The 27,041-nt window shown below is 40.0% G+C and overlaps 1 protein-coding gene across 1 annotated transcript in view; it reads right to left on the bottom strand.

Moving 5' to 3' along the window:
• Window positions 1-27,041, bottom strand: part of LOC111078555 (Down syndrome cell adhesion molecule-like protein Dscam2) — a 150,345-nt gene that overhangs the window by 12,480 nt on the left and 110,824 nt on the right. The window contains 4 exon segments of the mRNA XM_022373290.2: window positions 6,984-7,439; window positions 18,683-18,841; window positions 18,924-19,034; window positions 19,104-19,263. Coding sequence (XP_022228982.2) covers window positions 6,984-7,439; window positions 18,683-18,841; window positions 18,924-19,034; window positions 19,104-19,263 — 886 coding nt within the window.

Below are 27,041 nucleotides of genomic sequence, written 5' to 3'. Positions count from 1 at the left end.
CGAGGGGCAATATCACTGCCGCACCAAATAATATTAAATTACCTCGTAAGTCCTTCATCGTTCTATCAACTGCCTCCAAAGCTAATTAGTTTCGCTGTCGCCGAATTCTTTCGGACCGTGCACGTTGGCTGGTCAACCGAGAGAATATTTATCGACAGCTTCCAAGCGGAATGTGCAGTTCGACCGCTTTCGACAATGTGGCAGCAATTTCAGAGGATGCAACAGCAATTTGAGATCTTTCGGGCAGTTCATCTCGATCATAATCTTGCTCCCGTTGCAAGTCGCAATTGAGTGCATCGTGCATCGAACGATTTGGCGCTGGCATTTCTAATGTCGACAGCAGACTGCCGCACATGAGCGCATCTTCGATCAGAACTAACGCTTCGTAGCGCATCTCGTCGTTAATTTCAAGATCGAAATTCGAATTTGTCGTTCGATGCAAAATGTGCAAAATGTCGTCAGCCGTCTTGTCTTAGAATTTGTCCCACAATGCGGTCGGGTTCAACGGATGACATGTGGCTATGATGATCGCAAAAACATTACGAATGTGATTCCATGGCGCCGAAATAGTGGTAACGGTGAGCATTGTTCACATATTTGCAACCGTATTTGATGGAGTTGCAGTACTCAACATTGCAGTGGGTTAAGAACGTTTTCGACAAAAGCGGACAGTATTCATTTGGAGAACGACGCCGATACAATTGATATCCGCCCATTCCACTGATTGTGTCATTCACCAACCGACGGGGATGCACGGTGAGGCTGGGTTTCGGCAGAAATGATCGAATCAATATGATCTGGTCGAATCTTGTCGAACATACAAAGCAAAATGTGTACACGTGTTAAGCCACGCTTCTGCCATTCAGTCGAGTACATCCAACAAAGGCAAAAACCTTCTCCTTAACAAATTAATTCATGAGTATAATGACCATCTTTATATGTAAGGGATAGACATCCTCTCCACGACATAACATCAATGGGTATTGAAGTGAATATATGACCGATGAGTCTCGTGCACTCCTTGCAATTGTCCACCATCCCCACGCTTTAGAACTAATCGAATGATTCTACATTCTTTCCAAAAAATGTTCTCCATTGATAGTTGGAGCATTAAATATTCTTGCATGGCCTCCAGCTTGTCGACAGCAGCGCGATTCAAGTCTAGTGTTCGAATTTGAGGTGGTAATTGTTCAGCGCGAACCTGTGCAATATGGGCACGTCTCCATTCAACGCTTAATGAACGCTTAAACTCCCTTAGCTTTGTTCACCGTTAAAGCAACATGGCTGTTAAAGCATTGCTTATGATCAAACAGGACTCCTAGGTCATTTGATGTGGAAATTCGATCCAGAGCTTGTAGTCGTAGAGAGTAGGAAACCAAATGTGGAGCACGGCGGTGAAACGTCATAAGTTTGCACTTAGAGAGGTTCAAAAACAGTAGGGTAGACGAACACCACTTATTTAATTCATCAAGGTCAAGTTGAAGGCGAGTGTGCGAGTACCAATCGGAATACGAAAAACAGATTTTGACGTCATCAGCATACATTAATGTAACTGAGTGCAAAATAACTTGAGGTAAGTCATTCAAAAACAGATTGAACAGCAGCAGACATAACGACTTCCTTGAGTAACACCTGAGGTTACAAGCACGACATTTGACAAAACATTAGAGAACACAACACGCTGTGTGCGGCTTGACAGATACGACGATATCCAATTTATTTGGGGGAAAACCTAACAGAGAGAGTTTATGCATCAGCAAAGTATGATTTACAGAATCATTTCTTCAAATAAGGGAAGAACTACGTTGTTAACATGAGGAAGATGGTAGGGATAAGGGGTGGATGAGTCGTAGGTATGAGATGAATACGTCGATTGAAGGAAGGCGGCAAACAAATTTGCAATACCTTGAGCTGACGTTTCTGTTTTATCCAGTAAATGAAGAGAAGGGGGGAACGCGTTAGACCCACGTTTTGAGTTGACGAACGAAAAGAATTTTTTCGGATCAATACGGAAATTTGTACTACATTGGGAAAGATAAAGGTTATAACATTGACTATTGATAGTAAGAAATTTAGAATGAAATGGCGAGTATTGAGCAAAGTCAGATAAGGAACAAGTTCTCTGGTAATTTTTATATAGCCGGGATTTTTTATTTTTTAGGTAGGACAGATACTTGGAGAATCAGGGCGGCTTGGAGGATACCTGAACGGTAACTTCAGGAACATAGCTGTTGAGAGCAGAGTTTAACGTGTCATAAAACGAGTTGACTATTCCATTTATATCTGATAACGACTGAAGAAATGACCAATCAATTTGCAAAAAATGTAAACTTAAATCGGTGAAATTCGTTTTACGAAAACACTTTATTCGATTTGTTGAAGGTATAATGGAATTAATATTCGAAAGCTCGACAACTATAGACAAAGTTGGATGGTGCGGATCTTCAGGGAAAAGACATAGGACTACCTCTGACAACCGTTGCTCGAGAAGCATCGCTAACGAAAGTGAGATTTAACAGTCTACCTCTACTGTTTTTGACGGAATTAATTTGGGAAAGGGAAACATCAATTATACCATCAACAAAATGTTGACTACCAGGTAATAGCATGTTTGATTCATGCTGCTGCCAAGATAGAAGTGGTATGTTGAAGTCACCCATTACTATAATATGATCAGCGCAACCTGAAGCAGGAACCACAGAATGAAAGACAGAAAGGTGGTTCAAATAAACAACAGCATCAGATCTAGGAGGAATGTATTAACAGTAGGCTGGGACAACAAAATTTTTTTTCGAAATTCAAACGGGACACCCCCTAGTTTTGTTACCTTAGATTTAATAGTTATCTACATGTTTTTATTTTTATTTTTTAAAATTTTTTTATAGTTTGCTACCGAGTTTAAACAAAAATGTTGGATAATTGGTGAAATCTATTGCATATATATTGATAACATTCATATCGTCATTGGCAGTAAAAAACCTGTACAAGTTTTTGCAAACAAGTTAACTAAATATATCAACATCAGCTGAACTTCTTGATTTTCAACAATCGTTAATTTTTTAACAGTAACTAAAAAAAAAAATACATTTTTATCAATATGAACTAGTTTCTAAGTTTCAATATTTTTTCGAAAAACCCGACGATTTACTTTTTTTTTTTTTCCCAAAATTTTGTATTTTTTTTTAATGGTAGCAACCCCCAAACAATAAACTGAAAAAAAATTGTATAATTTTATTGAATAACAAAAAACAGAATTTTGGGGGTGTCCCCTTGAAAAAATTTGTTGGTCAAATTTTGGCCCCGCCTAATGAACAGGTTAAAAAGATAAACGACGCTCCAATACGGATTTTGACTGCTACAAATTCAATTTCATGGGTGTTGTTAAAGGGAAACAGCTCGGACGCAAAATCATTTTTTACTGCAATAAGAACCGCACCAGCAAATTATGGGTGATCCATTCTGTAGGTGGTGAACTTGTGGACGAAAATTTTATGATCGGAGACGGAAGAGTTAAGCCGGGTATCAGTTATAGCTATAGCGTCGAGGCACTATCCGTATATATTTTGGTCAATTTACCCAAAATACTGCGTAAATTCTGATATTGGATGGCGAAATGGTTCCTCAGTTTTTTGAAATCTTAGGGAGAGTGACTCTAGGACTCTGGGAAGAATTTCTTATCAGAAATGCTCAGGCCATTCGGACGGTTCCAGGGCTTTGGATAGAAGAGAATCGGGAAGCTTCAGCCAAAGCAATGGATGGAACAGGAACGGTGGCAGGAACAGTGAGGACAGTGAGTCCCGGGGCAGAAACGAAAGCATTTTCAATAGATACTGGTGGAACAGGAACAGTGGGGACGTCATAGCACATACGCACACTGGAAGCACTAACAGCGGTGTCAGCAGTGATAGATGCAGTGAGTGGCATAACATTGTTAGTCGGTGTGAGAAACCGATTGATTTCCGGCAAGGCATGACCACTCGGCGAAGCCAAGGATGCCGATGTATGTAGGTGAGAAGAAGGCGTTCCGATTCCAATAGGTTGCAAGAATTTGTTGTTATCGGTGTTAGGGATTTTCCGTCTAGGAGATTCACTCAGAAGCTTGAGGCCAAGAAATTGAGATTCCAAGGTCAGGAACTTCTCGTTGAGAGCGACAAATATCTTCCGGACATCCAGAAAGCCAGTACGAGTCTGCCTCGTAAAAGTGCGCATTTCAGTCTCAATCTCCCAGCAGGCCAAACATGACCAAGTCAGACCCATACGTTTTGAGATGAGATCGTGTAGTCGTCCAAAATTACCACCACCAGCACATTTTATATGGGCGACATTGTCGCATAGCCAGCAGCTGAGGAATGAATCGCTGACTAGGTTGCCACCGAATTCGCATTTCTTTGCACTGCAGACCACAACCATTTTTGACAGCAGTTCAATCACTGTGCACGAAGAAGAACGCAAAGTCGGAGCGCAAGCTATATGAGAGAGCGGACAGCAGAGCGAGCGACGATCAGCAGCAGCGGCAGACGATCCAGCGAGGTGACGAAAACAAACGGTGAAGCTCACGACAGCAGAGACACCGAAAGAGTAATTGAAGAAGAATGCAGGCAAATCCAGAGAGTGAGAGCAAGAGAGCTTGCACTAGTGCGCTCCAGAACGTGTGTAAGTAGGCGATGCAGCAGGCACACGAGCGATGAGCACAGAGAGCTATTTGGATCAAGTCCAAAGCGGAATGGATAAAAGCACTAACAAATTCTTTGAGCAGGTTTGTTTAACGATCGGAATGTTTAATTATATTGAATCAATTTTTAGCAAGTGAAACACATATAACACAGATAACAGTGATCAGCTATGATAGGTTCAATGATGTAAACAATTACACTACTCGACAAAATCGAACTTTTTTTTTCCTCAAGGATCCAAACCGACTTTTTCTGATAGATATGGAGATTTAAAATTTTTTAAAGAATTATGTTTTTTTTTCTATGGAACAGAACTTTTTTTTGAAACATTTTTGAAGTCTGGTATTTTTTTTTAAAGCTTTTTCAGAGGAAGCGCTTGTTTTTTTCACATAACTCTAGTATCTTACGTCTGGTTGTAAAGAACTTTGATATTTTGAAAAGATAATTAAAACCGCTAGAAGTTAAGCCTAAACACTTTGTGATTTCAGCTTACCGTCTGGGAAATATAAAGCATTGAAATGCAAAAATGATGATTTTTGTGCGGTATTTTTTACGAAATTTTGACTTTAAAAACTCAGGAAAAGTCGAAAAAGTCGTTCAAGGTATCGCTCATTAAAATCTATGGAGAGACTTTGGAGCTAAAATTCGTTAACCAAACCTAAAATATGGAAAAAATGAACAAAAAATACCTTTTCGAAGGTTGCGGGCCAAACTGCCAATTGGGAACAAAGCAAACAAAAAAGGGTTGTACATTTGGTACCTGATCGCGATCCCAATTCCCAATGGGAATTGGGCTCGCAACCTTCCAAAAGTTATTTTTTGTTCATTTTTTCCATATTTTAGGTTTGGTTAACGAATTTTAGCTCCAAAGTCTCTCCATAGATTTTAATGAGCGATACCTTGAACGACGCCAAATTAATGCACCTATACACAAAAAAATAAAGGACACAGGATATAATTTTTTTTTCACTTTTCCTGAGTTTTTAAAGTAAAAATTTCGAAAAATACCGCACAAAAATCTTTATTTTTGCATTTCAATGCTTTATATTTCCCAGACGGTAAGCTGAAATCACAAAGTGTTTAGGCTTAACTTCTAGCGGTTTTAATTATCTTTTCAAAATAGCAAAGTTCTTTACAACCAGACGTAAGATACTAGAGTTATGTGAAAAAAACAAGCGCTTCCTCTGAAAAAAGCTTAAAAAAAAATACCAGTTTTCAAAAATTCTTTAAAAAAAAGTTCTGCCATAGAAACAAAAAAATATCATCAAACCACTTCTAAGCCCCAAATCTTTAAGAAAAAGTTCGTTTTGTTCCTTGAGGAAAAATCGTGTTGACTAGTGTTATTAGCAATTAAATGTAGAGTTATTATCGCAAAAATGCAGAAAAGGCAGGAGCGAGATGAATTGCTTAAGAAATTGCCAATTGACAGGGGTATACTATATACCCCTACATTTTCCTGAGTTTCTTTTTTTACATGCTCTTTGAATATTCCTTTACCTAAGTTTAAAAGCGCGTTTTGCGCAGCTGACCCGTTCGGCTTCTAGAGAACCAAAAATTAGATGGCTTGGAAAATAATTTTTTTCTTTATAACTATATATATATATATTAACTTTATAAAAGTAAATAAACCTAGTAATAGATACCAAAAACAAAATCATACGTTACATGCAAATAAATTTGTACTGCTTGTGCGCTGCCACACGTACAAAAACATACAACAAAATAGCTATAATCACATACAATATTGCCTAAACGATTTCTTTCTACTTAGTTAATTCACAAAAAAATAAAATATGAATAAAACGTTATCTATACATACATTTGTACACATAATTGAATACTAAAATATGAGTCAAAACAAAATTGTGAAGTCAATAGCAATATGCATACATTGCGCAAAGTAAGTCAATAGTCTCAGTGTAACTAAAAAATATAATCATAATTAAAGGCAGTATTATAAATTGACAAATGAAAATAATTCATACAACGTATCAATACATTTTCTATACAATTAAAATATAGTTATGTTTACATACGCACAGACATAAATACAAATATTTAAATGACCAAAGTTATTGAAAAAAAATATTCTTGTATTTATTTTAATCACATCCATGATGTTAGACCATAACGATATACAAAGCTTCATTGTTTGAATCATTGTTTTTTAAATTACAAAATTTAAGCGAACATTTGTGGGAGTTTTATGTAACAATTGTAACTCAATGAATCGGAGTAAAAGTGGATGTGTTTACAATTAAATAAGAAAATAAGCAAGCTAAATATATGTAAGTTATTCAATGCAAATACCATTAACTTTTAGCTGTGCAGAGTGCGTTACAGTTGCGGCGTCGTTTTGAACGCGACATGTGTACGTGCCGCTTTGGGCCCACGTCACACTTGTGATGCTTAGGGCACTGGTGAAATCATCATTTTGGCGAATTGTCACTAGGCCACTACCTTCACCACCGCTACGACCATTTTCATTCGAAACGATGTGTTCATATTGTTGTTGAAAAGTTGTCGGTGAGGAGGAAGAGATGGATGAGGTTGATACAAAGCCAGAACTCATAACAGCAGCGCCACCGGTACCACTAAGCCCACCGCTAACACCATCGGATGAGGCGGTTGCTTGCAGAAGATGCCCGTCCTTTAGCCACGTGAATGAAAGCGGCAGGTCCCCGGTGCCAATAACGCACTGAATGCTTGTACGGTCGCCGACATTCAGATCGCGTGCGAATGAGAATGGTGTAATCTTGGGCGGAACTGCGTGTTTAACATCAAAACCATTTTTAAATACAGCAGATTTAACATATTTATAGAGACTCAAAAGTATTGCCCGTTTGTATATTTAACTTCCAATGTAAATATTGAAATACGTGCATACATGTGTTTTAAGATGCACTTACATGTACATACATATGTATATACACAGTATGTATCAAAATTCATACATACATAATAAGTATGTAAGATGTGTTGATTGAAAAATTCTATACTAAGAGTCAAAAATCACACCTGTGGTGAGGCTAACGGCAGCATTTTCAGTGAATTGGTCAGTTTCTCCTCCCAAATTTCGTGTTTTGTGCTATTATAAGAACATAATATTTTACAAAATAAATGAGAATTTGCCTTAAACATCCTATGGACACGATAACCAGGATGATGAACTGACCAAAACTCAAAGCCCAATAATGAAAATAGTCCCAGTTGGATTGTACTTTCCGGCTCAAAAGCGTTTTTTGTCCGCACAACTGTCGATAGGGCTTAAATGACGCTTCTTTCCATGCGTGTTTTGTGCATTTATTGGTGCAGTGCAGACGATAAATTAGTGCAGGCAATTGCCAAATATTGTAAAAGAATTTGCAAAAGTAGCAAATAAGTGGAGACAAAAAAGATTATCAATGACAAACGCATGTGAAAGTTTGCCCGAATGGAGTTATTTGACATCCAATATTAATGAATAGAATTTCATCCATTGTTAATTATATAAAAAAAATACAAAAAACGTGCTTCATGCGTAAGAATTTTATGAATTTGTCTAATGCACCACTTTTATCTTCAGTATAGTGTCAACACCAATTATAAAATAAGGGATATGTACATACATACGCGTTCAATCATGTGTATAAGTATGTTGAATATGTAAATATGTCTATCGAAGATTCATAAAAATTAGAGCCCGGCATGAATCCACAATATATTCGCCTCCTTTGTTTGCTGTAGTGCTTTACACTAACATTATTAAAATAAAGTATCCGTAAAATGGAACGAAAAAATCACTGAATTAATCTGAAACATATTCTATGTATTCCTCGAAACCATTTGTCGTAGGTCAATCAAAAAGAAAGAGATCAGAAGATTTTGCATATCTCCAATGGTAGCAAGAGTTTGTATACATATATTTTTATCGAAAGATTACCCTTTTATCTAACTTTTATTGTGTAAAATATCTTGTGTTTTTTAGCAACATTAAGATGATGGATGCATTATGCTCACAGTTCCTACACCAATGTAGATAATTGTTTCGCTATTAGCACGAAAACTGAATATTTGTAAACGAATATGATTCCCAATACTCAGAGCCGTAGCATCTGCTGGTTGTCCGAGTTTACGGAGGGTTGTGCTCCACAACCAAGACCTCTCCCTTACATATGGGCATTTCCGACAAATGATCAACCAGGACCGAAAAATAAAATATTCATAATCATCGTATTTTTTTGTGTATACTTGTAAAAAAATGTCAAAGTTTGCATAATACAATGGTTCCATAGCATATCTCAGTTGTTTTCCTGAGGAAATTGCCTGAACACTTTTAGCTATTTTTAAAGGCATTTTTATATATAAATATTTTACACGTAAAACATGGCTATGTTTGCACTCTTTCTACCAACTTTTTTGTATTGCAATCTATTAAAAAGAGGAAAATGCGAAGAAACCGAAAAAAAGTTTTATTAACGGTTAATTTTAATTTTTCTTCTTATCTACAATTGTTCTAATCATGAGTTCGCGACCGAAAATATCATTTAATTGTAATCTCTCGCATTTAATGCAATCAGGTGGCTGAAACTAAGTGTGTTAAGTAAGTTTGGTGTTAATAATTTAAATATAAAATTTTTACTTTTTAGCAGAATTTTTTATTATACCCGTACTCAAAAAAGATTTAAGGGGTATATTAGATTTGTGGTAAAAGTGGATGTGTGCAACGCAGAGAAGGAAACGTTTCCGACCCCATAAGGTATATATATTCTTGATCAGCATCAATAGCCGAGTCGATATAGCCATGTCCGTCTGTCCGTCTTAAGGAGCTCCTAGATCTCAGAGACTAAAAGAGCTACAGAAACCAAATTTGGTTTCCAGACTCATTTGATATCACAAGTGTATTTCAAAATTTCGCCCCGCCCCCTTCCGGACCAACAAAGGAAGAAAATCTTTGGCAGGCACAATTTTAAAGATACGATAAAACTAAAAACGCAGTATCGTAGAGAATGCCCATATCTACAGATCTACAATCTGAATCAGATCGGATCATAATTATAGCTAAAATTCCGATGATCCTATTGGGCTTTGAGGTGGCTCAGAGGGGGCCTAGCTGAGGCCACCGGACGGGTCGCAGGTTGCGGATAGCGAACGGCCTACCCTAGTGGGTAGGTCAGCTGCGAATAAGCGGGCATCTTAAAGAGTATCAACTAAGTTGGCTCTGAGGGAGAGTACCGAAATAACCAGTCCCGGACAGCCAGCGGGTGTTCGCGACGCAGCAACACTGACGATGCGCTTGTGGGGCCGCCTCTCATTAAGTAGCTCACACAATCCCATCCCTACACAACACCTACCCACATCCCAGCCCCAACACTCACCTCACACCGGGCCGGACTAAGGTGTCACTCACCCGTGCCAAGAGTCAGCCTGGCTGGGGCCCGTATAAAACTAGCCCAGTCGTGAACGGAGCTCAGGGACTTGGCAGCCCCTGTTCTAATTATGCCTTACCCGGGTAACGCAGAGCTCTGCCGGGGGACCGTTCCCCTTCTCTGCAGCTCGTGGGAACTACATGGACAAATTCGATAACATAAACAATAACAAAAACAAAAACGAGAGAGGCACTCCCCAAATGCCTACAGGGAGAAATCCCAAGCGAGAGAAGGCAACGGCCCAAAGGCCTGGCCAAATCCGCTCAGACGCAGGAAAGACCTGCACGGTGAAGGACGCGGGTATGAATCCGCGTGGGTCCCATCCCAAACCTGGGATGGGTGGAAAGCCAACACCCAAAACTGATACCATGGTAGGGCAGCTAAGCAATATTGCGGCTGCTCAACCTTCCGGTGAAGCGGCGGGTGATGGCTTGCCATCAACCAGCGTCCAAACCAAAAAATTCAGCTATGCCGAAAAGAGGAGTGCTGGGCACATACTCCGTCGGCAGAACGCCAGCCAGGAAGTCAGTCCAACAGCAGACTGGCTGAAGAAAGTGGAATGGGCCGCGGTGGTGTTGCCCAACTTCAGTGTGGAGCCACAGAAGGTGGCCGCACAACCGAAGAGGCAGCGCTCTCAAGAGACGCCCGGACCTGTCGCGAAGCGATCCAGGGTTATACCAAATGTATCCTTCGCGCAGATTGCCAAGGAGAGGACGCTGATAGGCGATCTCGACAAAGGCAGCGCGGAGGGGAAAATACCCAGAAGCCAGTGGATGTGAGTGGAAGCGGCACTGGCCAACCGCTGCTTCGAGCTTCTAGAGAAGGATCCCGGGCCACCCCCAGTCTGCAAAGACATGGGATGGTTCCAGGGGAGCATCAAAGTGGTAGCCTGCGAGGATGAGCGCTCCGTAAAGCTATACAAAGCTGCGGTGGCGCAAATCGGTGAGGTCTACGCCGGGGCGAAGCTCGTCGCTGTAGACTGGAGCGAAGTGCCCAGTAGGCCAAGGGCCCGTATATGGGTACCGGCCACTTTCAAGGAGCCTGAGAGGATCCTCACGATGTTGCAGAGATGCAACCCCACACTGCCAACCTCAGATTGGAGGGTCAAAGTGGAGGCATCAAAGGGCCCCACAAATCAGGCGGTGGTTGTACTGAACAAGGAATCGCTAGCCCCGATCGAGGCAGCCAGGGGAGAGCTTAACTTCGGGTTCAGCTCGGTGACCATGAAGGTCTATAAGTCGGATGCAGCGACCGAGGCGCGTTCTGTCAACAACCCAGTTGAGCAGGACGTTGCCTTGGAGATCGAGGCACGCGAATTAGACCCGGAGCCGGAGCCGGCCCTGGAGAGCTACTCCTCGGAGACGGAGCTGATGCTCGATTTTGAGGCGTTGTGTCGGGACGAGATACTCGACGACTCTGACGCCGACATAGCAGTGGTGGAGAACGTTTCTAATGAAGTCTCTGAGGCTTCTGCAGATAAATCTCCACCACTGTAAAGCAGCATCCGCTGCCCTGATACTCCGCTTAGTCGTAAGCGGAGGGGACATAGTCCTAATCCAAGAGCCCTGGGTGGTAGGAGGCAGGGTCTGTGGATTAGCGACGAAGGACTACAAGCTGATCGTAGCCCAAACTGAAGGTAAAATCAGAACCTGCATATTAGCAAGAAAGCACCTAAATATCTTTCTGCTCCACAATTTTAGCAATGGCGACAATACGGCAGCTAGCCTAGAGCTACAAGGGACACGCCTAAACCTGGTGTCGTCCTACATGGCTCACGAGGAAAGCGATCCTCCCAGTGACCTCGTTCGCAAGATTGCCAGCGACAGCGAGAGGTCGGATACAAGCCTACTAATAGGCTGCGATGCCAACGCTCATCACACCCAATGGGGAGCTCGGATACAAATGCAAGGGGTGAGTCACTTTTCAGCTTCATCCTGAACTCCAACCTAATTATCGGTAATCGGGGTAATGACCCCACTTTTATCATAAAAAACCGTCAAGAGGTTATTGACCTCACTCTATTGTCTCACAAACTGTCAGACATAATGGAAAGTTGGAGAGTCCTAGAGGACCACTCCTTCTCCGACCACAGGTACATCGAGACAATCCTATCGCTCGAAAGCACCATACCCACTAGCTATATTAATCCAAGGAAAGCCAACTGGAATATGTATAGTGCAAAAATGGAGGAATTACTCCCCCCCCCTAGCCACAAAATGCCCGGACACACAAGACGATCTTAATCGCCTTGTGGACAATTTCACGGAAGCTTGCAACAAGGCCTTAATGGCAGCTTGCCCCCCCAACCAAACCAAGAGGGAAAAAGAAACCCCCCTGGTGGTCTAAACATATAGATACCCTCCGGAAAGACTGCAGGACTCTCTTTAACAGAGCCAAAAGCAGCAGCGAGGAAGCGCATTGGGAAAATTACAAAAGTAAGCTAACCCTATACAAAAAAGAAACAAGGAGAGCAAAAAGGGCCTCTTGGCACAAATTTTGCTCCGAAATTGAGGACACGACAGAAGCCGCAAGGCTACGCAAGATCCTGTCAAAAACATCCCCCTCGGTGGGATACCTCAAGAGAACGGATGGTACGTGGACTAACTCTATAAGGACTCCCTACACATTCTACTCGATACTCATTTTCCTGGGTGTACGACCATCGAGCCGGCAGACACCCCAAGTGAAGGCCCGGAAACCTCGATGGGGCACATCCTCACAAAACGGAATATTAGCTGGGCAGTAAACAGCTTTAAATCCTAAAAATCGCCTGGCCCGGACCAAGTCATTCCGGCTCAGTTGCAAAAAGCTGGGGACATGGCCATCAACTGGCTGCAAAGTATCTTCAGGAAGATACTGACAGTGGGAAAAATCCCCCGTGCTTGGCTAAAGGCTAAAATAGTCTTTATCCCCAAAGCAGGGAAACCCTCACACACAACCCCAAAAGACTTCAGACCAATAAGTCTATCGTCCTTTCTTCTCAAAACCTTTGAGAGACTAGTCGGGCTGCAGCTGAGGACAACTATAAATCCTCAGTGGCTGTCAGGCGCTCAACATGCCTACCGAAAAGGAAAATCCACGGAAACGGCACTCCATGAAGTAATCTCGGCGGTAGAGAAATCTCTACAAGTCAACGAATACTCCTTAATCGCTTTCCTAGACATTGAGGGAGCTTTTAACAACGTCATACCAGGAGCCATCACAGAGGCCCTGACTGACCTGGGAGTGGATCGTCACTTGATGATGCTCATAGATCAATTGCTCACATGCAGGACAGTGACATCATCAATGGGATCGTCCACTCAGTCTAGGTATGTCAACAGAGGCACCCCGCCAGGTGGTGTCCTGTCTCCCCTTCTATGGAACATAGCAGTCAATAAGATATTGTGTGACCTGGAAGGGGGGGGCTACAAAGTGGTAGCATACGCGGACGACGTTGCCATTATCTTCTCGGGAAAACTCCCTCAAACACTCTGCGATCTAATGACCGCAAAGCTCGCGCGACTCTCAGAATGGACAGAGTCGCGTGGACTGGGAATCAATCCCTCTAAAACGGAACTTGTATTGTTTACAACCAAATACAAAATCCCGTGCCTCAACCCCCCAATACTAAACGGATGTAGGCTCTCCTTCAGCGACAGTGCCAGTTACTTAGGGTTGGTAATTGACAAAAAACTTAGCTGGAACCTGAGCATCAAAGACAGAGTGAAGAAGGCTACGATAGCCCTCTACACTTGCAAGAAAGCCATTGGGCTAAAATGGGGCATGAACCCAAGAATAGTCCAATGGATTTACCTGTCAATAGTTAGACCAATACTACTCTACGGAGTCGCATTCGAATCTTTACTGATGGCTCAAAGCTGGACAACAAGGTCGGAGGAGGAATCTACTCCGAACAGCTGAACATAAGACAGTCCTTCAGGCTCTCGGATCACTGCAGTGTCTTCCAAGCGGAAGTCATAGCGATCAAGGAGGCTCTGAGCTGTCTTCAGGAAATAGCCCCTGCGGCAACTCATATAAATATCTACAGTGACAGCCAAGCTGCGATCAAATCGCTGAATGCGATAACAACAAGCTCGGCCACCGTGGCAAACTGTCGCAAATCTCTTCATGAGATGGCTTATCAGTTCGTCATCAGCCTAATATGGGTCCCGGGCCACCAGGACATTGAAGGCAACTGCATAGCGGATGAGCTGGCCAGAGCTGGCACAACAATCCCCCTTCTCCATGATAAGGAGGATATTCGTATGCCAATGGCCACCTGCAAGCTCAAAATAAAAGAACATTTTAAGCGATTAATAAATGACAGATGGCAAACCGTGTCACTATGTCGCATAACTCGGCAAACATGGCCTAACATTATTAGGAAGCGCACCGATGAGCTTTGCAAACTCAGTAGGAGTAGGTGCAGCTCAGTCATACGCTCCCTCACGGGACACTGGCTAATAGGCACACATGCAAGCAGGCTGGGTTCCATATAACGACTTCTGTCGAAGCTGTACAGATGAGGACGAGGAGGAGACTGTGGAAAACCTGTTCTGCTCCTGTCCGGCTCTCAGTAGAAGGAGACTGCAATACTTGGGCGCTCCTTTTCTAATTGACATTTCGGACATGTCTACAATCAGTCCCAGACGGATCGCAGGCTTCATAAGGGCATCCGGATGGGATAATGGATAACATAGGGTCTCACGAGGGAGAAGGGAACGTAATATGCGGTATCACAACGGGCCGAAACTGGCCTAGGTGTGTCGGGTCTCTGACAATCCCGACAGCCGCTTCAACCTAACCTTACCTATAGCTAAAATGAAGAAATTAATTTTCTGTTGGTTCCCTCACCTACTTCAGCCAGAAACCCGCTACTCATTCTCTTTCTCGCTCGCACACTCTGCCGCGTGCAGTGCGCGAGCAACCTCAAGCCGAGGAGATGTAGAACCTAAATGGTACATGTAGAATATACATGTTAGATGTAGAATATACATAGTATATGCAGATAACATATGGGCAGTTCCTATCTGGCGGTTCGTTACATTCGTACGAGAAAATGTTGAAAAAAATAGTAAAAAAACTGAAATTTGGAAAAAAGATTATCCTCGTTGAATATAATTTGGTTAGGTCTATATTCACCAGAAAAATGGCAATAATCGAGCGTACGGTTTTAAAGAAATAAGCCAAAGTATGACCTAAAAGTGCGTTACATAAAACAGAAGTGGTTTTCGATGTTGGCGTACAAAATGGCAAAACTCTGCGATTTGGATAGGGCTATCTGTATAACATTTTTTGTGCTAATAAATGAAGTATTAAGAGTTAATTTTCAAACTTATTAAATGTAAAAACTTTTCCTCTTTTTTTGTTAAAAATCCGTGGAGGCATCTGGCGAACGTTACTGGCGTTACGTTACCAGATTCCGCGATTATAAAAGCCTAAAAATATACTGTTAGCCAAGGTTCGACCAACGTTTTGATAATGGTTTTAGGTAGTTTAATATATTAGAAAGACTTTAAGGAGAAACTTTTATCAAGAATCATCTTCTTCCTAGGAGATAATAGTAAAAGAAAACATGTCTATAAAAATACCAGAAAATACCAAAAACGTGAACTTTTGCTTATTTTCATAGGTTTTAGGATGAAAGTTAATGAAATTATATGTGAATAAAGTAAATTAGTTACCTTTCAATAAATTTAGAAAAAAATATCCGGAAAAAATTATATAGAAATCGGTTTTTATTGACTTTTTATGATTTTTGGGCTGGTGGACCTTTTGGCGGAACTGCCCATATGTAGCAAAAAAATGTAAAATGTAAAATTTTGTTTTTAATTCTAAAAAATCATTTGCTCAAAAATGTATTTACTGACTGAGTACGGGTATAATTAGAGTCGCGTCCGTAGAAGCGACTCACACGTTCCTTCTCGTTTTAATTAAAAACACACCATAATAAAAAAAAAAGTAATTCATTTAATAATATTGGATCCCGAAGTCTGTAAAAAAAGGGCGGTTTGTTGTTTGGAAAAAAGGTTTGATTTTGTTGATTACTTTTATCTATCAACTTCTCCGGATAGACATATTAATTATTTTATTTCCAAACGAATATTGAAGTATCGACCAATAACACTACTCGACACGATTTTTCCTCAAGGAACAAAACCAACTTTTTCTTAAAGATTTGGGGCTTAGAAATGGTTTGATGATGTTTTTTTTTTATGGCAGAACTTTTTTTGAAGAATTTTTGAATTCTGGTATTTTTTCTAAAGCTTTTTTCATAGGTAGCGCTCCTTTTTTTTACACAACTCTAGTATCTTACGTCTGGTTGTAAAGAACTTTGCTATTTTGAAAAGATAATTAAAACAGCTAGAAGTGTAGCTAAAACAGTTTGTGATTTCAGATTATCTTCCGGGAAATATAAAGCATTGAAACGCAAAAATTATGATTTTTGTGCGGTATTTTTTAGTCGAACAAAAATTATATCCCGTGTTCTCTATTTTTTATATTAATTAGGCGTCGTTTAAGCTATTGCTCATTAAAAATCTTTGTAGAAACTTTGGAGCTAAAATTCGTTAGCCAAATCTAAAAAATTAACAAAAAATGAACAAAAAATACCTTTTGGGAGGTTGCGGGCCCAACTGCCAATTGGGACCGGAAACGAAAAAGGGTTGCAAATTTGATACCTGATCGCGTTCTTTTGGTATGAATAATTGTTGACAGTTACTTTTTCATTATACCCAATCTGAGGTAGGATACCTGTTCAGGTCAAATGTTTCCTTTATATTCTCACAAGTGCAGGTCCACACAAATTAGATCTTGTCGCGTCTAACTAATCATATTTAACTAACACCAAAGTAGAAATACCTGAGATATGGGCTTTCATTCCTTAACCCATACAACAATTAGTAATTTTTAGTCTTTTCAGTCAATTCTAAGGATATACAAACTTATTTATTTGGTGTTATATTGCTACAAGTTTTTAAACATAAGTGATAAATTTGGTTTGCTAATGCTTGTTAACATTCTTTAAAATAATTTAAGTTTTCTGGCTGTCTTCCTTTTTTATTCGAACCAGATTCTCTTATGAGATTCCACACATAGTCGCACATCATGTTCTGTTCTCATTCCAAACACCTTGATAACGCTTTCCATATATTTAAATTGTTGATGAAATCTCTCTCCGTGTTCATCACTAACGTCGCCTAGGTTTGTCGGAAAAAAGACCACGTGGGACTGCAGGAAATGGACTTTTAGTGACATATTTGCCCCGATTTTTCTATAATTCTTAATTAGCTCTTGGACGATATTGACATAATCATCAGACTTTCTGTTTCCAAAAAAGTTTGTTACTACCATTCGGAATGAGTTCCAAGCTGCTTTTTCATTCTTAGATAAAATATTTGGAAATCCATCATCTTTTAGTAGTTTTGTTATTTGGGGACCATCAAATATTCCTGCTTTCACTTTTCCCAGCGATAGACGTGGAAAAACAGCTTTTAGGTATCGCATTGATTCGCCTTCCTTATTCAGTGCATTAACAAAGTTTTTCATTAGTCCCAGCTTAATGTGTAATGGTGGTAAAATAACGTCTTTAAACTTCACAAGAGCTGCAATCTGTATGTTGTAATTTTCCAAAGTATGTTCCTCCCGTTTTGGCCAGAGTTTTCTTGAGTAATGCTGTTCTCTAGCTCTACTATAGACATAGACATAGACCCCATAGACACAGGAAGCAGCAGTGTTTTGTGTAACCACCTTGCAATCCCGTTAAGTCACACGCGACCTTCCACTGGTGTTCTTTATATTTTATATTTTCAAAAAATTTCGCCCTTGTTTGATATGTTTCCTTCAAATTAACAGCATGGGCGATGGGAACAGACGGCTTTTGGCTTCCATTATGTATTTTATACCAAAGGAACGCGATCAGGTACAAAATGTACAACTCTTTTTCGTTTGGACTGTCTCCAATTGGCAGTTGGGCCCGCAAGTATTTTTTGTTCATTTTTTAGGTTTAGTTAACGAATTTTAGCTCCAAAGTTTCTCCATAGATTTTAATGAGCAGTATCTTTAACGACACCTAATTAATGCACCTATACACAAAAAAATATAGAACACAGAATATAAGTTTTTTTCGACTTTTCCTGAGCTTTTAATGTCAAAATTTCGTAAAAAATACCGCACAAAATGATGATTTTTGTGTTTGCATTTCAATGCTTTATATTTTCCAGACAGTAAGCTGAAATCACAAATTGTTTGGGCTTTACTTCTAGCTGTTCTGCCATAGAAAAAAACAGTTCTTTAAAAACTTTTAAAGTTCCATATCTATCAGAAAAGGACGTTTTGGATCCTTGAGGAAAAAAAGTTCGATTTTGTCGATTAGTGTAATTTATTTGGCAGACCTTTGTTTGTAATAAATAGTGCTCTGATTCCGAAACATTTCATGAAATGTATCAATAATGTTGATTTACAACTGTGAGATAACTTGATTGCATAGAAACAGCCGATTGGCTATATCCATTCAGTTTATTGACCTGATAACAAACAATGGAATCTCTTACTTCTCTGCGTAAAAAAAACCGAGCAATATAATACCCTCCGCAGGGATATAAACTCACGGCAACGTACCTAAAACTTGAACTTCAACGGACCGCTGAGAAGTATAATTATGCTTATTCCGAGCTATACAAGTGTAGGTGCCCTGATCCGCACCGCGCTGCACATTTTCAATAGTTAGGGTTCCGTTTTGAATACGCTGTCATATGTTGATAGGTAACCTTATGCCGTCTGTAAAAAAAAAGAAAGCAGAAGTTAAAAGTAAGTGTGTGTATTCAGAAATTGAGTTAGTAATGAAATTATAGAATGTTACCTTTTTCAATGTTAATTGTGTCGATTGGGTATCCAGCTATAGGACACTTGAGTGTAAAAACCTTTCCAGCAACTGCCGAAAGCTTTGGCATATGACGTATGTACGGCATTCCTTTTTAAAATGTATTTAATATTTGTATTATTTGAATTATTTGTTTGTAAATGGTAAAAGAAATCTTACCATATATATTGAGGCGAGCAGAGTGCGATGCCACTCCAGCCTTTGAGAGAGCTCTACATTCATAGTCTCCTCCGTCTTCTGACTTTACTGCCGTAATATTTACATGAGATATAACATCACCAAACATGGTCACATATTGACCGATCATAAGTCTTTCATTCTAAAAAAAAAAATGATGCAATAGATATTTTGCCGATTTTAGTAGCTGTTTTGATGAAAAATCGAAAATATAATAATAAAATGAGAGGGAACGTTGTGAGACGCAGTGGCCACGACTCTACTTTTATAATCGTACTCAGTCAGTATATATGTGAGCTTATGACTTACGTGGAATTTTTACGAGAGAAAAACCATCGAACCCGAAATGAATTGATTTTTATAACGGCCGGGACGATTTGGCTCAAATTTTTTTCAGTTGTTCGAATTTGATAAGAGAATTTTTTTACGAAAGAAAATTTTAGAAAAACCAACCTTTCGTTCGCGAAAAGCGTGATTTTGTATTTGTTTCTTTTGTGGAATCTCAGCCGTACAATAGTAGGCGAAGAGGCAATTGTCATAGTTGAATATGCGTTCTAAACTCGAGTTATTATTCATCAATTGAGTTATTTGCTTGACTAATGCCTGCTTAGTAGGCGAAGAGGCATTTGACAAAGCTGAAGATTATTTCTAAACTCGAGATATTATTCATCAATTGAGTTATAATATGCCTGCTATTATAAATAAGTAATCGGAATGTATTTAATAATTTAACGCAAGAGGAAGTAAATGAATGGAGACGTGCCCGTATTGCACAGCTTCACGCTGAACAATTACCACCTCAAATTCGACCAGTAGACTTGATTCGCGCTGCGTTCAATAACGATTTCGCAATAGCCTACCAAGATCTTCGTTGCGTTAATATAGTTTCATTGTCTATCGTATGCCAGCATTGCATTAAAGTTTCAATCGGAAACCCCTGGCATATGCTGCGCTGGTGGAAAGGTAAAATTGCCCTTTTTGACTCATCCACCAAAGCCATTGTATTTGAATTACTTTTTTTATTATCAATCTAGAGTTTATATGAAGGCTTTAAAATGGAGCGAGACAACCTTCGCAGGGTCCGCTAGTTATTTCTAAAAAGGTTACAAGCTCAATTGCTTAAAAAAGTCATCTATTTTTTTTTTTTTTACAAATGTTTTGCCGTTTGGAAAACAGAAAAGTCTTGCGTTTTACGAATAAGGGAGCGCCTTTTCGTTTCGAGAAGTAATCACAAATTTTTGGTGAAAGTGAATACCGGAGCCTGTCTGATTAATTTGTATCTGTTTGCATATTTTTGCTACATCTATCATCAACATCCTCAATGTAGATTCTACATCTCGTCCACTAGAGGGCGCACACTGCACAGGCAGATTGTGTGTGAGAGAGAGGATGAGTAGTGGCTGCATTGTTGAAAGAGGGGGTGGTGATAGCAAATGTAAATTAATTTCGCATGTGTCTGGAAACAAAATTTGATTGCTATAGCTTTTATTGTCTCTGAGGTCTAGGCGCTCATCATCACAAATCTAATATAGACCTTAACACTTCGAGTACGGTAAAAAAAAATTTATTCATGCGAGTATTTACTTCATTTGTAGGTTAATTTATTTTCTAACAATATGTAAACACTGCAGTAAAAACTTTTATAAGGTATTGTTGAATTTACTTTTGCATCTTACAATTCGACAGTCCAAGTCATAGCTGCGCCTATAATAAAGATCCGATCGCAATGACGGACTGAGCAAACAAATAAAGTTGGCCTATATCCAGCAAGAGCAATTCAAACAATAGGCTGAAAAAAATGATCAGCCCTCAGGTCATCGCTCTAGTATGGAATGCCTAACTGAAGACTTAGCAAATTGAGTGGCATTGCATTATGCCATTGTGGCAAAGCTGATACTCAGATAAACTAAAGTTTCCGTCGACCAAATCAAGGATGATATTCGTATGGAAACGAATGTGTCGATGCACGACGCTACGTTTTATATTTTGTTAAATTTTACAGTCTAGTGTAAGATAGTTTAGGGCGAAGCGGAAGTGCAAGAAAGCTCTCTCTCGCTCTTGGCGAATTTACCCCGCTTCGCCGCCCTAGATAGACTAACTTATCTATAGAAAATGTTATAATGTGGAAGAAAATAAGTCGAAAAATATCATTGAATTCGAGCGCACGTCCCTTTTTTAGTCTCCCCTTTTTCGTCAAAATACATTAACAATTTGCAGCCCCCAAACTCGGTTTTTGTCGAATTTAATTTAGAAAAACTATTCTAAAATTTCATGGCGCCCCCGGGTGGACTAGCAATAATTAAATAAAGTATAAAGGCAGAAAGTGACAGTGACACGAGTGGTTAAATATATAAAACATATATATTTAATAGTTTAAGTGTATATTATATAAACCTGCCCGCGTCGCGTGAGTGTGCAGCAGCAACCCCCAAACATCAAACCTAAAACTACCGCGCCGGTCGGCTAATAAACATACCAAAAAATACCTAGCGATCTCTACCGTCGAGGGATATCCAATCCACAAGAACTTTGCCACCTGCCATCTTATATACATAGAGGTATTTGTGCAAAAAATTGGAAGCCCGAGTAGAGACAAAATCATTAAAACCTCGCAGTTTCTGTCTTGTGCTAAAATAAGTGCACCTCGCTTTCAATTCTTGGCACATCCGTATGACATAGTAGAGCTAGATTTTCATGTATTTAGTAGAGTTTGTACATATATTACATATATCACATATTCACATACATCAAACCATCTTGGACGCAGAACATATACAGTATGTCAACTAATTGTTTGCAAAATGAAATAAGTCAGACAATTTCAACTTTAGCATTAAAAAAATAAATACAGGCATTATTTGGGAAAATTTTGTTTATTAATTATATTATATATATGTATAAGCTATAGGTAGGACAAAAAAAAAATTACGAAATTCCAAGCAAATCGTAAAAGAAATGAAGAAAACCAAAAAACGGCATTTTTGACGCTGTCAATAAATTCTTTGCAAAATGCAAACAATAATACTCAAAAATTATATATCTTTGTAACAACAAGATATAATTGGCTAATATTTTGTATGCATAACATTAACATCCATAACTGTCCTGAGGCGATGCGACATCGACGATATAAGTGCCTCTATGTCGTAATATTTAGATATTTTTCCCCCTCCTTATTTATACACTTTATCAAATCAATTTTTGAACTTAGGGCGACGTTTGGCCATCCTTTTCTTGAGCAATGCCCACAAATTTTTCATAGGATTGAGATCTGGACTCTGGGCGGGCGTGTCAATAACTTTACTGCAATTATGAAGCACCCAGGTGCGACTCAGCAGCGATTTTTGCTTGTATTTGAGTTTGCTGCTGTTTCCTGGATCAACAAAGCCAAACTTTTGCGCACTTTTGGTCAATTTTTTAAATGTCCAAGTAGAACTCCTTGGTCATTATTTCATTAAAAATGCGCAGCTCTCCAACGCCTTTAGATGATATACAGCCCCACACCATGACTGAGAGCTTGCCAAATTTGACGGTTACCACAATGTTTTTTTCCTGGAGTGATGTGTTTGGCTTCCGCCAAACTTTTTTTGGTCCTTCATTATAATACATCATTATCTTTGTCTCGTCACAAAAAATGTCATCGTTCCAATACTCCGGCGAATTGCTAGAATTGAAAATTGCGAAGTTCAAGCTCTTCTCAATGTTGACATCGGGCAGCAATGGCTTCTTCCTTACTACATATGATAAGTAATTGTGACAAATGAGTATTTTTCTGACTGTCTCATGGAACAAGGTTTTCTTGCAATTGGTTTTAATGTCATTCGACAATTTTCTGAGGCTTTTTTGCGGTTTAATTTCACATGTTTTTAAAACTTCTGCACAATCCCGCCGAGAAGGCTTTGATGGTCTGCCGTCAGAGCGGTGTAATTCCAGCCTTTTTACCTTGTCCAGACGGTTAATTATATCATAAATTGTTCTAAGCATAATTTTATAAGTTTCAGCTAACTCTTTTCCTATTTTTTTTACTTCTTAAATGATAATAAACTAATTAAATCAAATTATCTTCAGTGCGTTTGCCAGGCATTGCAAAAATCATCAATAAAAGAAAAACATGACTTAAACCAAATAAATTTGTAGCAAGAATGAGACCAAGGAAGACTAGAAAAGAGCCCGCGATCGGTCGTTTTCGAATTTTCTGACCCGTTAGTTTTTCTGTGGTATTATTTCAAGCAGTGTTTGCATTTTGCAAAGAATTTATTGACAGCGTCAAAAATGCCGTTTTTTGGTTTTCTTCATTTCTTTTACGATTTGCTTGGAATTTCGTAATTGTTAATAACAAAATTTTCCCAAATAATGCCTGTATTTATATTTTTAATGCTAAAGTTGAAATTGTCTGACTTATTTCATTTTGCAAACAATTAGTTGACATACTGTATACATATAATTTATGCAATCACTGTCGCCCCTTCCCCCTTTTCTCGTTTTCGTTGCGCAAATATATAGTTGGGTCATTGGCCAAGCGCACACATACCAACATAGCAGCTGCAGCGGTGAATTTTCGTTCTCACTTTTGCTCGTCACCGTTGCTGACCGTCGTTGTTGTTGGTGTTTTCGTTTGGCGCGTTTGAGTCAAACCGTTCGCCAAGCTAAACGCTGCCCTGTAATCTTCGGGTATACAGTTTTGGTGCCAGTAGGACCCAACTGTCAATTTGTCAAAGCGTGCCTCGCAATTCAAATTGGGTGTCTATTGGTCGGTCCGCCAGGCCCAGCCTACACAAACGCCAAGACAGCTTAGACACACACACATGTGCATACGTTCATAACTGCAGCGGTGAATTTTCGTTTTCGCTTGTCACCGTTGCTGTTTGTTGTTGTTCTTGTGTGTTTTGTGTTGGCACGCCTGCGCCAACAGATCGCCAAGTGCCCCGATACTCTTTAATCGACGGGTATATCGGTTTTTTGCCGCATTTGGCATCGACACCATAGGTCCGTATTAAACAGATCGCCAAGTGCCTCGATACCCTTTTATCGTCGGGTCCGTATTAGGTCCGTATTAAACCGATCGCTAAGTGGTGCGATACCCTCTAGTCGCCGGGTATATTGTTTCGTTTGTTTTCCTTCCTGTTTCGACAATTTGCGCCGCAACAAATAATATTATCATGAGAAAAGCCAAATACAAATACAAAAATTAGTGATTCACTTAAGCATCGAGAGTCAAGATGAATCCCAAATCAGATCATAAGCCTATTCTTGAAGAGCTGAAAAAGAAGCTCAGCTCCTGTTTCAAAGGCATTCGCCGACTAGCGGACCGGCTGGAAGCTGGGGAGATTCCGCTGCAGTTGGCAGAGCTCGAGTGCAGAATCGACGTACTGAAAGCAACCATAGCCAAAGCAAGCCAAGCAAGGTTGCGTAGCCAAAAATACATTTTTTATCTGGCTGGAATAACGATATAATTTGATCCAATCCAATCAACATGGTAGATATGGTCATTATTTGTGATTATGCGATTCTGCTTTAAAGCCCTTATGGAATAGCGAGAGAAAAATATTCTCTGGGAAGTATTTTTTGTCGATGTTGACTATGAATATGAATTAAACAACGCACTGTGTCTTCTCTATTTTCCTTTCTGTTATGCATTATCCATCATAAGTAAATATGTATGTATGAGTCGCAATGAAGCGGCTTTCTCTCGTCTCGTCTTCATATTTAGTCACAAATAAATACCACAGCAAATAGGTTATGGGCCCAGAATTTTTCTGACTTTTTGAAATTGTGACTCGATCGATTGCAAAAATGGGTTCGTCTTTCCATTTAATCGATAAGCTCGACAATGATAATTATAGTGCGTGGGTAATCTAAATGTTCTTATTGTTCTTATTTCAAAATCAAGAAAACAAATGCATAAATGTACAAACAAACCCAGTAAACGTGTGGCACGATCGTTTCAGACATTTAAACAATGGAAGCCTAAAAAAGATAATTTGTGAGAAAATGGCCTATTAGACTATTAAATGACATGAACGGCCAGGAGTGCGAAACCTGCGCAAGATGCAAAGAAATTCCCAAAAGCTAGTGCAAGCCGTGCAAACAATGTTCTTGGATTGGTGCATAGTGACATATGCGGACCAATGAGCGGAGCTCGGTATTTCGTAACATTCATCAATGACAAATCGCGCTATGTGTTTGTTGAGTTTTTGAAGACAAGAGGCGAAATCTTAGTCAAGCTCAAACAATTTAGATCATTCGCGGAAAATCAACCGGGAAGAAGTTGGTACTCTTGAGAAGCGATAACGGTCGCGAATACTTGAGTGACGCGTTTGAGTCATTTCTTGTTGAAAACGGGGTGAAAAGACAATTAACGGTGCCTCATACCCCCCAACAGAATGGTGTCGCGCATCGAGCCAATCGTAAATTGGTAGAAATGGCCCGAAGCATGCTCTTTCATGCTGGACTGGACGAGCGATTCTGGGCAGAAGCAATGCTGCATATTTGCGTAACCGTGCAGAATCTTCAACTTTACCTGGCATGACACCGTTTGAAGTGTGGACAGGAAGAAAGATCCATCTGCGGATCTTTGGTGCGAAGGCAATTTTTTTGAATAAAACTCAACATAAGAAATTCTCGCCAAAAGGCGAAGAACATTATTTGGTCGGCTCTTCTGAAACAGTAAAGGCATATAGGCTGTTTAATCCCGAAAAACAGAAAGTGATTGTAATGTAATTTTCATCGAGAGCACCCTGTATAGGCATCGCAGGCCTTCGTCGAGTGCTGCTGAATATGTTCAGCCGCAACTTGTAGTTCCAGGAGCATTATATTCCGCACGAAGAGCCCTGGACGTGGCTAGTGAGGATGAATCCTTAGTTGAAATGGACGATATGCAAAACACAGAGGAGCCAGAAGGTTCAGATCGAGTTGACGATGACAGACAGTCGGTCGTCGGACAGCCGATTTAAGGAGGAGCACGAGGAGGTCGCGGGAGACCAAAAAAGGTTTATACGGGTCAGCCTGGACGCCCAGCGAAAGAATATCACATGCTGAACACAATATCGGCTGAAGCTATTGGTGTCCCTGCTAATGCAAATGAGGCATTAACGAGTAATCATGCAGCAGACTGGCGTGCTTCAATGAAAACGGAAATGAACAGTCTTCGCAAAAATAAGACTTGGTCTCTAGTCGATCTACCAAAGGGTGAAAAACCAATCGAAGACCGGAAGCGTGAGGGTTGGCATAGTTTATAGAGTGTATAGAGGATCTACTCAGAGATTACTCTTGCAGTGCTACAAGCCAAATGTTACACTACTAGAGGCAGGACATCAAGTAAAATGAGACAATCCGAGCTGCGTACGTGTGAATCACGTGGCCTATCAATCATTGATTGGGTCTCTGATATATCTGGCTATCACCACGAGTCCCGATATTCTCCATTCTGTGGCGAAATTAGCGCAACAGAATGCTGATCCCCACACTGAACATGAAGTCGCTGCCAAACGTGTGCTTCGATATCTAAGAGGCACGGCTGATTGGCAGTTGCATTACCATCGTACTGGTCGTGCAATACATTGCTATGGGACGCCGATTGGACCAGCGATAACACAGACCGCAAATCATACAGCGGTTGGGCCTTCTTTGCTGCAGGAGCTGCATTTTCACTCGAATGCAAGAAGCAGAGTTGCCCTTAGCAGTACGGAGGCTGAATATGTTGAACTATCATTTGTGCGGTATTTTTTACGAAATATTGATTTTAAAAACTCAGGAAAAGTCGAAAAAAATTATATCCTGTGTCCTCTATTTTTTTGTATATAAGTGCATTAATTTGGCGTCGTTTGCGGTATCGCTCAAATCTATGGAGAGACTTTGGAGCTAAAATTCGTTAACCAAACCTAAAATATGGAAAAAATGAACAAAAAATACCCTTTGGAA

Source organism: Drosophila obscura, unplaced genomic scaffold (assembly GCF_018151105.1).
Source record: "Drosophila obscura isolate BZ-5 IFL unplaced genomic scaffold, ASM1815110v1 contig_46, whole genome shotgun sequence".
Taxonomy (NCBI): domain Eukaryota; kingdom Metazoa; phylum Arthropoda; class Insecta; order Diptera; family Drosophilidae; genus Drosophila; species Drosophila obscura.
This window is presented reverse-complemented; position numbering and strand designations above follow the sequence as displayed.